We start from the raw sequence: 12,646 nt of genomic DNA on the forward strand, positions 1-12,646 counted from the left end.
GTTTTAGTCAATTTTATTTTTTAAAGTACCTTTTTATAGAAAAAAATTAAAGCATAAAAAGAAAAATTATTTTTTTACAAAATATATAATCAAATAATAAATATACAGTTATTCAAATATAAAATCGTTATTTTTAAAATATTCCCTGTTGGCTGTTAAATAGGTAAGTCATCAACATTTTTAATTCCCATCAACCTGCAACCTTAAAATTAAAACTTATTAAAATACATTTATATTCGGTCTGTAGTCACGATGCAAGCAATTTTCACGATATTTTGATTTTTGATCAACTATCAAGAATCGTCTCCTTCGGTTTACGAATATGTGGTTTATTTTTAAATACATATTTTATAGAAGTGTTTTTACACTATCCTTATGAATTTAAATATATTTATTATAATTTATAACCATAACACATTCCTGAGTGATGGATTGTTTAGATATAGTTTTATTTTTATAAGACATAAATAGTAGGTATATTTATTAATATTTATATATCATATAGGTACCTAGGCATGCACCTAATATAGTAATATGAATATATTATTTTACATATTTACATGGGTATATAAATACTAAAATATGGTAATATACTAATGTATGCTTAATATTATATTTTATTTACCTAGCTATTATAATATGCATAATGCATGTAGGTAGGTATATAATAATACATATAAATGTATAATACGATAGTAGATATGTATATTAATATTATAAATGGGTATATAATATTATATAGGTAAGGCAGGTGGTGGTACCTCTATTTACTTGTTAGTGATTTTATTACGTGCTTATGTACTTATATGTATTTTATAAAAAGAGAAATACAAACTCCGTAACCGGGTAACATTAGTTAAAAAATTATAATATAATAAATTCAAGATTGTAAATGAATATTAAAGATATTTTTACTACCTTAGTCTTTATGAATAGATTACGTATACAGAGTACCTATATATATATATATATTATATTATATTATTATTATGATTTATGTATATACATATATATAAGACGTGTATAGCAAATGGCCCGGAATGTAAGTTATAAGTGCTTACAAAATGTATTATGTCAATATGTCATATAAGTTAAATTAAATTATATTGTTTTTTTAATATTATATCGTGTTTTGGTGGTGATTGACTATACTATACAGACATACTGTACACAGTATACAGTATACTTCAAACCGTAGTATGATTTATATAATAGTGATTAAAGCATAGATAATAATTTCTTTAAGCGATTCTTAAGTGGCATGAGAAGGTTGGTACATAGTCGGTGAGTAGTAGGGAATTGTTTGCCGGTCCAGATAACGTTCACCGCGTCAGTCTCGCGTCTGTTCATTGTCGTCTTATCAACAGCTCGCGTTTGTTTAGTACGAAAAAACGTTGTTATCACCGCCGCCGAATATTCGGACGCACCGCCGCCAATAATCGCCATTAGCTGTTGTACCTTGTACAGCAGATCTATAGGAAATATCGTAAGAGTAACGGCGGAAAGAGTTGGACCGAGATTGTTATTCATAATTCATATCGATAAATAACAAAATGGCAGGCGGCGTCATACTTGAGAATTTGAGCGGAAAGAAGTTGTTTGTGCTCGTATTGTCGTTGCTCTTTTGCCAGCTCGCGTGTTTCCTGATCGGTGGACTTGTTGGTAAGTCATTGTTCATACGATAAAGCCTGAAGGCTAAAAATATTACTTTATCTTTATTCGATGTTCATGTTTTGTTTCGTTTACAGCTCCAACGCCGTCCGCTACTGATATGGTATTGGCGTCAAAGTGTTTGTACAATGACAGCAATCCATGGTCGTACATTAGAGGCGAAGGAAAATGCTTCTCATATCACTCAGACATCTATAAGGACAACCCTGTCGCCAACACTATGGCCAATGATATTGTATTCACTTTTCAAGTAAATAATTACGCACCTAGAAGATGGCATAATGCCGTTTCACTTTGTATATATTAATTATTGTTTTACTAATTTCTAGATACCCACTCCACGTGATGGTCAGACATTGGATTATTCTCGATGGCAACAGAATCTCATAGGTGTCCTCAACTTTGACATTGAGTATCATATTGGCACTATTATGGGTATGAATATAACGAGTTATGAATTATGCATTTTATCAAATTAAGCTAGTATATTAATTAATATTAAGTGATCATAAAGTCATGTTCACATTTTACTGTAAAAAATTGTACATTGCGATATTTTAATGACAATAATTATAATAAAGCACTATTCAACAAAAGCATTTTGTCCTAAAAATTGCAATTATTGAATAGAAATTCTATATGGTATAGATTACCAATATTTGAGTCATTTTTATTATGAAAAAAATAGGTATACAGTTTTATTAAAACAATTATAACATTATTAAGTGGACACTACACCCGGCATGTGTTGCATCTTAAAAATGTAAAACTTAGCAATAACTGTTTTGTGCGTAATAGAATTACCCGGGCTGTAGTGATAGTTAAGACTCCAAATTGATATACGTAGTACGTACAATATAGTTGAGAATATTATTTGTGAAATTTTGATTTTTTTAATATCACTTATAAGAAATAATTATCTTGTAATTCCAAAAAAAAAAAATTAAACAATATTTTACACACAAAGTTCTTTTTATGTGGTGAAAATTCCGTCTTTTACTTATGACTGTGGTCTTCTCGGTTTTCTCCTATGCAAAAAAGTTTTTGCTTTGTTTTACATTTGTAAGACAGAGAACACATGCACACATGGGTGTAGCGTCCTTTTAAGAATAGATTAAGTTTCCTAGTTTAAAACCGTCTCTGGTATAATATTACTGGCAAATTAGGAAATCTCGCACTATAAATGAATCCAATTTTAGAGGTCAAGGTAGAAAAAGTCTGAGTAATATTTCTTTTCTTTATTAAAAATAATTATATGATTTAATTTCTATTCAATTTAAATAAAAATTCATTGCTCAAATATTGCTCAAATATTTTAAAATATTAGTTTTTTTTTGACCATAATATAATATAATATGATGATCAGATTTGAATTATTTTCTTTAAATACTTAAGTGGTTGTTTTAGAATGTTTTTGGTAAAATAAATTAATATGTAATGTAAGAATAATTTATTATTATGCTGTATTAATTTTTTTTCTGTAATAGTTTGTTGTTAATTTTGAGATTACTTTTTAATATCAATATGGATTGAAATATAATAGTTAAAATAATATTCATTGTTTCAAATATTTAGCCTGCATTTTTTTATGAACATTTATAATTAAAACAAACCTATTAAGTATAATGATGTATAGATTATAAATTATAATTTAATTAATTGTCTCCATATGCCACCAAATATAATTTTTTATTGCAATGAAAAGTATTTTATAAAGTAATAAAATTTAATAAAATAAATAAAATTTTTAATCAAAAAAGTAGTGTGTTTAAATAATGTTTATTGAATATTAAATATTAATAAGTACATACATACACATTTTTTATTAATAATATTATTTATTTAACTATTTATTTAAAAAAAGAGATACTTTATTTCTTACTTACAGATCATAAAACCAAATTGTTTCTTTTTAAAATAATTATGGGTAACTAGTGTTAATTTTTTTTCTAGATCGTAATCTTGAGATAACGTTAGATACCAAACTTGGTTATCGTAATATAGGAGACAAGGATGGGGATTGGAAATTATTTGCTAATTCTGTTGAGAAGCGTAATCTTGATTGTATTTCAGAAGAGGTAAATATTTTTACTTTTAATTTTTGTTATATTCAATGATTTTATGTTTTAGAAAATAGATGGTCATAATTATCAATGTGGTTTAGTACCGCTTTTTGAACTCGGATCTTTACATCATGATTATTATTTAATCAATATAAAAATACCAGTAGATGAAGAAAATGGAATTAACTTTGGTTTAGGACATTTAAAAGATGTTTGGCTTGTGGTAAGGAATAATAAATGTTTTAGATTCATAAATAATTTAACTATTATGTTTCTTTAGGTAATAATTACATATTAGGCAATTTTTAGCGGTATTATTATAATAAAAAATAAAGTCAGATTTATACTATTTGTTTTTAATTTGATACTTAAAAATATAGCTTAAATTTTACAGTTATTATAATTTTGATTTATCATCTGATTAAAAAAAATTTAATCATTATACTTATTGAACTTTTTTTATTAAGGTGTTATAATATTATTTAATATTATATTATTAATAGGTTATAAATCAAAATGGTGGTTTTACTAGCGTATGGCTTTATATGAAAACAATATTTTTCCCATTTATTGTTGCTATAATGATATGGTTTTGGAACAGAGTTCATATGTTGGCCCGTAAGCCAGTGTTGCTTGAACGCATGTTGATGACTATTGGTTTTGCACTAACTCTTCTGAACCGTAAGTAAAAATTAAAATATTTTAAAATAAATTTACAAAATCCTAAATGGTATGCATGAGTTTATAATGAATACAATAATTTAGATTAAAAATTTAGTTTTTATACATTTTTTAATGTTAATTGCGTATCTTATTACTAGGGCAGAGAACTTTTAGCCATTAAAAAACACCAAATATGCATTTATATGCAAAATAAAATTTTAAAACTGTGAAAACATGAAACATTTGTTTTGTATTTTGATATTTTTGTGACTGAGCAAAACAAATATGCAAATGCTACAAATCCTCTTGCAAAAATTCTTATTCCATACTGCTCAGCTAATTACTTAAGAAAGCCTCTCACTAGGACGACAAGAATCACCTATGAAAATCCGTCATTTCTCTTCTAGATCAATTTGTTAATATATTTCACTTAATTTTTGGTTTTTTGTTATATACTCATACTATGCCTCTGTTTATATTGGGCACTTGTCCGTAATTATTATAAAATAAAATAAATAATAGTAATATAATATATTAGTTGTGAGGATATTATATCCACATGTGGTCTCAGTTTTACTAACTCATAACTGCAAATTGTACTTTCAGAAGAATCTGTTTTACTCTATTAATTTTAATATTAGAGGTGAGCAGCAGTTCTTAACTTTTTGTAGAATACGGATCCTCGATGAAAGATTTTAGAAATCGTGGAGCCCCTACCAATTTTTTACAAAACATCTGATGTTATCATAACCAAAATTATAATTATTATTTTATATTACAAATTATAGAAGTAGACATAACAAAACATACACATTTATAATTATTTTTATTTAACTTAATTTTTCATAAAACTGTGTATAAATTATTTTATTTTTAATATTCTTAAAGCTGCTGTAGACCCCCAACATGAGTATTGAGGACCCCCAGGGGGCTGCAGACCATAGGTTAAGAACTGCTGGAATAGAGTGAACCGATTTATAAAATTAAAAATTAAATATATTATTCAACATATCGCATGATTTTTAGAGTATGTTATGTTCACTTCAAAATTTAAAAAAAAGGCCTGTGTGGTAAACTAGATAATACTGTTATTTTTAAATTGGTGGTAAGTAATTTGTTCTAGTATTAAAAATAACAGTTTCCTGGATTTTTCTGAATATTAAATTTAGTACGTGTTAAAATGACAGTAATAACACATATTGGTATAACACCCTTTTAAAAATAAAAACTGTTGGCTATTTTTTACAATGTAATAAGTATTAAAACAAGATACATGTTAAAATATATTTTTAATTGTTTTTTTTTTATCTAGTTCCTGTTGAATTTTTGACATTATACTATGATATGCCATTCATGTTGCTTTTGCAAGATATAAGACAAGGTATATTTTATGCGGCATTACTTTCATTTTGGTTAATTTTTGCTGGTGAACATCTCATGGTAAGTGATTTAATTGTGGTTTAATCTACTAATTATTATTTTGTATTATCATAAATAATGTATAGAAAACTTATTAATTTTTTTTTTTCTATGTTCTCCATACAAACTGTCATACTCTATAGATCCAGGTAAATTTAATTTATTTTAACACTTGTATGTATTGATAGAATGACTATTAAGAACACTATTTATAACTCTTTTTATTCATAACAATCTTATAACTAGAGCGCGGATTTTTATGCACTTAAAAGTATCAAAATATGCCATATAATATGCAGTAAAAATCATGAAAATATGTAAAAAATATGCAAGAATTTTTGATTTATTTAAAATTTACAATAAAACTTATAATAATTAATTACTTAAATACTTAATAAAAAAAAATTTAGGGAATTTTCTGAACTTAATTTATTTTTAAAATTTTATTTATTATTAAGATGAATAATCATATGCACTTCAAGTTTTTCTTCTGTGAAGCTGTGTCGTTTATCGATTAACATATTTTTAAAGACTGAGAATGAACGTTCGACGTCAACAATTGGGGCATATTTGAAGTTTACGTCGTAATCGATTATTTATCTTATAACTAAATATATATATAAATTATTATTTAGTGACTATGAAATTTAGTTTTAATTTTTCTACTTGACAAAATATTATTTTATACATTTTTTTAAATTTTCGCTTCAATATGCAATAAATTTTTAATTTTGCCAAAATATGCAAAAATATGTAATAACCTTTAAATATGCAGAAATATGTGAAAAAAAATTTCACTATTAACTTCAAATTATGATGATTCGTGGAGATAACTGACAAAAATCCAAAAATATTAAAAAAAAAAAAATATGCAATTGCCTAAAAATCCGCGGTCTACTTATAACCTTTATTTTAACTTAATAAAAGTTCAATAAATATTGTAATGTACTAACAATGTTAGAATATTAACTATTGAAAATTATTCAAATTTCTATATTTTTGAAATTCATAGGATTCTCAACAAAAAAATCTACGCACATATTGGAAACATTTGAGTGCAGTTGCTGTTGGTTGTATTTCACTGTTTGTTTTTGACATGTGCGAAAGAGGAGCTCAATTAAGAAATCCATTTTACTCCATATGGGCGACCAATACTGGCACAAATCTAGCTGTATCCTTTTTATAAGCATATTATGTTTGGGAATTTTTATTTGCTGAAAACAAATTTTTCTTTAACTTAGACCAATACAGTTAAGTTTCATAATATTGGCAGCACTATCTGGCGGAATGTACTTTTTATTTTTATCATATATGATATGGAAAGTCTTCTGTAATATAAGTGCACGAAGATCAGCATTACCATCTATGTCAAATGCTCGGAGGTTACATTATGAGGGCAGTATTTATAGGTTTAAATTTTTAATGATAGCCACACTATTATGTGCTGCATTAACTGTAATTGGATTTATATTGGGCCAGGTAAAATATCCATTTTTTTTTCCAAATTATAATATGTTTATAATTAGATCATGTTTTTGTGTGTTCTTGTAGGCTTCAGAAGGACATTGGAAATGGAATGATACTAACAATCTAAACTATGCATCAGCATTTTTGGTTGGAGTCTATGGAATGTGGAATATTTATATATTTGCACTCATTGTTCTTTACTCTCCTTCTCACAAGCACTGGCCATCAGAAATTGGTAAAGCTACTGATAATTATTATTAGTCTAAATTATATGTTATATAAATGCTGAATTAATTAAATTTTAATTTATTGCTATAAATATGTAGATTACATAACAAATGTAAATATGTTACATATGTTATTTATTCCGTAGTGTGGTTAATATAGTTTATAATGAATACAATTTTGTTGTATGGAAAATATGTTAAATATGATTACAAATATTTTTAGTACAAAAGAATTAGGTATCATATTTTTGATATATAAATTTAGTGGTGGCATAATTATATTTTATGTATGAAAACTTAATTATATCAATAGTAGATACCTAATCAAATTTTAACAAACTACCTTTTCTAAAAGCTTATTATTATCAGTTATCACTAATGTTTGTTATTATCTACATCACTATTTTTTTTCAATTATTTTCACTTAATATTTTAATTTTAAAGTATAATACATAAAATATAAAGATAACAAAATTTTGTATACTACATAACTTTTTATTTTTTATTTTCTAAATTGTAAGGTTTAGTGATTGAATATTGATAGATTGCACTGTTTATACTTGTTTAACTGAAATTTAATGTAGAAATTTAAACAGGTATATTCTTTTATTAAAAATATTCACAAATAATGAAAAAAAAATAGTAAGACTACTTTTGTCAGTTTCATTTAACATACATTGATACCATGGATCGAGGAATTGCTAAAGAAAAAAAGTTTCAATTATTACCAAATACTAAATAGAGACCAATTATTCAGCATAAAACAGCATTGTGTAATGTGTACACTGTTTTTAGGACTCGTGTGTACACACAATAATATAATGTTTTTCTTTTATAATATAATTTTTAAACATATAAACAAATATATAAGACATAAGAACATACAAACTTTTTTAAGCTTTTGTTAAGAATAAATAATGTTTTGGTAAACAGCAGCACCAATTTACGAGTCCTTAAATTAATTTTTAACTGTAGGATATAAATATAAGGTATTGTGTATGATTATGACAATTATTATATTTCATCAAACAAACCTGCCAAAAACAGGATTCTTTAATAATAACACCTCTCACGCTGTTTCATAGATTTCAAAATCTGTTTAGCTAAAATGGTACCGTTAGACTGGAGACCATGGGATGCTTTAAGCCATATTCCATAGAAGTCACCTAGGTTTATGTCTTGTTTTTGAAGAGCAAGAGTAGCTATTTTAACAGGCATTAATGCATCAATCTATATACAAATAATATATTTATTGGTTACTAATATATTCAAAAATTCAAAACTTAATAACAATCAATATTAACTGTATGATAAATAATACTTTTAATGAGTTTAAGACAAGTAAAAGTAAGAAAATATAAAACTTTAAAAGTTACATTTAGATAAAAAAGTATACTAATAATATAAAGTTAAAAAAAACCACTGCATAATTCATACCCTAAATGTTTTTAATTTTTGTTGGTACATTTTTAAACCCTTCCAGAATACATAGTTGTAGAGTATGCATAGCACACCGCACACATGAAGTAATAGGTGAAGGACATATTATATGGCATAAAATACATCGTCTTCTAAAGACTGAATAGCGATGTTAGCTTCATCTGTAAATTTTAAAGTGAATTTCATTTATTTATAAAAGTTGCCCAGTCACTTCACCAACATTTGTTTTATGGTTTACTGCGATTGAGTGTTTAAGTGTGTGCAATAATGTGATAACTACTTACTTTGTAGTTTGTATAAAGTTAAATTTTCAAAATCGAAGGTATCAATAGATTTATTCATTTTTTTTACATTTAAGTTACCAACATCTGACTCTTAAATATAAAAGAGGCTTTGTTTATTTAAAAATACAAAGCTCCTTTACTTTTAAAAATATATTAGTTTTTTTTTCATGAAAATATTTTATATATTTAATATATGTAATTTATTTGATCTTAATTCAGATAATCTTAACAATTTATCTTACATATTAAGTTTAGGTGTGTAAAATGTAAATATAAATAACATTTATATTTCTTTAATAAATACTTTAAATATTAACTGATAAATAGCTGATTATTTTGTTAAGTTCGAATACAAATTTAAAATATACCTATGTACTTATTATTTAAATTTAGAAAAATGTTCAACATAAATTTTCATATTATTTTTTTAAGCTTTGTAAACCAGATTATTGTAACAAATATATACCTGTATTAAATGAATCGATAAAAAGTTTGTTTTCAATATCTTCATTTGATATTGGTGTGCCACCATTAGGGTACTCATCATCACCGTCTATCAGGTCATCATTATTCATATCATTATTGTTAATGTTTGGAGTATTCTCATCACTTGAATCAACAATATCATTAGTAATATCAACAACAGTCATTATTCTTGCACAGAATATATACATATATATTATTATATAATCTAAGAAAATAAAAAATCTTATGCACTCATCAGTGTACAGCCAAAATATTTAAATGTTTTATTTAAAATAATTTATTTACCTCCACTAATGGCTTCTGTTAAAGGACGCAGAATTTTTGAAAACCCTGAATCATTGAAAATGGTCAATGGTCTACCATTTACAGTTATCATTTCAGTGCACGTCTCTAACAATGAATTTTTATTTAAATTAACATTTAATTTTTTTTTTCAATTTTAATATGTTTATCTAAAGGTCCATGTTTCTGTTTCAAAAGATTTTTAGGTAGATACAAAGTTAAAAATTAAAAAAAAAATTAGTTAATACTAAATACATACCTTATATGAGCACGAATTATCTTCATCATTTAGACGCTTTACACCACTATTTACGAACTTTAAATCTGCCTTAGCTTTATCCAACATGATAGCTTCATCGGGATGAGTTGTTCGTATGTGCGTTTCCAAATTATGACTAATACTGTTCTTAAGTACAGGTCTACGACACCCTGAATCTTACATACCGACTCATTTTTGTCAATGTTGTAAGTCAAAAATATTTTTTTTACGGGATTTGTTAGGTGTCTACCCATTTTAAATTATATGTGACAATTGACGACAAGTTTAAAATGTGGTAACTACTAACTAGCGTGAGCGGTATACACGGCACGCATCAGCAATCTGTACGAGTACGACAAACGGAAAAAATATAATGATGACGATCCGTAGCAAAATAAAACTATTTTAGGTTATTTAATTGCATATTATATTATTATTGGTTTAAAACACGACATACGCAAGCCAACGACTAAGATGTTATCTTATCTCCATAATACAAAATATCTAAATACGGAATAAATCATGTACAATATTGGAAAAAATATTTTTATAATAATAATAAGTCAAATGTGTGTAGGTACCTATAAAAATAAAACTTGCAATAACAACAAGTCAACAACAAACGCTCGTCGAACCCCGATTGCTATTGTAGTATTATCCTATAATATGTATACTATATTGTAAATATTCTATTCTCAGAAAACAAAATATTAGACATTAGTTATTAATTATTAGTAGTTATTACTATAATCCACACTATATTGCGCATGATATGCAATATGTATAGTCAATGTTATTACTCAATTTAACAATGAGTGTGCATATGAACAATATTAAGTATAAATAGACCTGATGTCTGTATGCTTATATACTTTTGATTTTTTTTTTAAATTTATTTAAAATCGATTTGATTATGTAATGATTTCGATTTTGATATAAATTATCGATTTTAACTTTTTTCAATTTTAATAGAAATTTTGAAAATCATTAACAAGCATTTACAATTTTGATATTAATTTTGATTATTTTAAAAAATGTTAACGATTTTTATCGATATTTAAAGTCGATTTTGAAATTGATTTCAAGCCCTGATATATACATATTAAAAAATTATATTAGAATACATTTTTATAAATCTTATTTATACTATTATTATAAGTGAAATCCTATAGATTAATGTATATGATATGAATTAATAGTGACATAAAATGACAAGAATTAATTATAGTTTATATAGTAATAGACAGTCTAATTGTAAATAACAACAAATCAATTTTAATTTGTGATTGTTTTTATATTTGTGCATTTTAAAATGTTTTGTTTTAGATGTGAACAACAGTTCAAGTGACACAATTGAATTTAGCCGTCTTCCTACAGAGCCAACAGAAATGTCATCTCTAGCTTCATTCTCTAGGAAATCTGCTTTTGACTGAACATCCATCCGAATGCCATGACATCTTCCTATGCCCTAATTTTAAGTTTATCATGACATTTTTAATATTTTCCTTACTTATTATTTTTATGTCTGTGATAGACAAACACAGTACAATTATCATTAATTTACACTTAAGATCTTATTTACAACAGTATTATTTTGAAAATTTTTTTTTGTACTTTTTTACTGAATTTTATTTTAGTTAGTTTATGCCCTTTTATAACTTTACTTAGTACTTTAATTTAGTACTGCATATTTATAAGTAACAACATTTAAAAATTTAGTATGCGTTGTATTATTGTATGAATATGTGTTTAAATTACCTACTTAGATTAATACTAGTTTTATTTTATATACTTTTTAAATTAATTTAAGTATTACTAAGTTTATTTGTGGATGTATTAAGCATATACATTTTTTTTAAACCTACAAAATAATAAGTTGTTTATGCACTGTAGATTTGTCACTGCTAATTGTGTTATTAATGATGGTATTTTAATTTTGTCACCTTATACACTTTGCCATAAAAAAAAAATATGAATTATTTCTATAATAGTTTTCAATTAGATCCATGCTTTCACTGAATTCTGTATTGCTTGAAACCAAAATAAATACATTTTATGTATTTTAAGTGTATAATTTTATTTTAATTCAAACATTTTTTATAAATTATTAACATATCATCATATCAATTATCAATTATTATTTTATTAAGAACTTAGAATAGAAAAAAAACCTACCAACATTGCGTTATACAATAAAAATACTTGCTGTATATCTTAATGATAATAATGTTGCGTGCCAATACTAACAAACTTTTAACTGATTAACTTCATCAAAGTTTAAATAATAATAACATTTATATAATAATAATATAATTAAATTAAATAACTTTTATTCATTTATTTAAATTAAACTTGAATAAATATTTGAAGTGCAAAATATTGAAT

General features: G+C 25.1%; 1 protein-coding gene across 1 annotated transcript; it reads left to right on the plus strand.

The window, feature by feature from the left end:
- The first annotated feature begins 1,363 nt into the window (after positions 1–1,363).
- On the plus strand, positions 1,364–12,322 carry LOC132926360 (protein wntless). The gene is made up of 12 exons (XM_060990711.1): positions 1,364–1,662; positions 1,749–1,921; positions 2,001–2,106; positions 3,625–3,749; positions 3,802–3,957; positions 4,238–4,415; positions 5,710–5,837; positions 5,960–5,965; positions 6,829–6,987; positions 7,068–7,295; positions 7,368–7,518; positions 11,588–12,322. The coding sequence occupies exons 1-12, from the start codon at positions 1,554–1,556 to the stop codon at positions 11,692–11,694; spliced, it is 1,626 nt and encodes a 541-aa protein (XP_060846694.1). The 5' UTR covers positions 1,364–1,553; the 3' UTR covers positions 11,695–12,322.
- Positions 12,323–12,646: the final 324 nt, after the last annotated feature.

This window comes from Rhopalosiphum padi, chromosome 3, assembly GCF_020882245.1.
Source record: "Rhopalosiphum padi isolate XX-2018 chromosome 3, ASM2088224v1, whole genome shotgun sequence".
In the NCBI taxonomy this organism is placed as follows: Eukaryota; Metazoa; Arthropoda; class Insecta; order Hemiptera; family Aphididae; genus Rhopalosiphum; species Rhopalosiphum padi.

What these genes read in the sequence shown, in the direction of transcription:
- LOC132926360 (XM_060990711.1), top strand. Translation starts at nt 1,554, where the DNA reads ATGGCAGGCGGCGTCATACTTGAGAATTTGAGCGGAAAGAAGTTGTTT. An exon ending in ATATTGTATTCACTTTTCAA is followed by an intron (nt 1,922 to 2,000) that starts GTAAATAATTAC and finishes ACTAATTTCTAG; the next exon opens with ATACCCACTCCACGTGATGG. An exon ending in TGCACTAACTCTTCTGAACC is followed by an intron (nt 4,416 to 5,709) that starts GTAAGTAAAAAT and finishes TTTTTTATCTAG; the next exon opens with TTCCTGTTGAATTTTTGACA.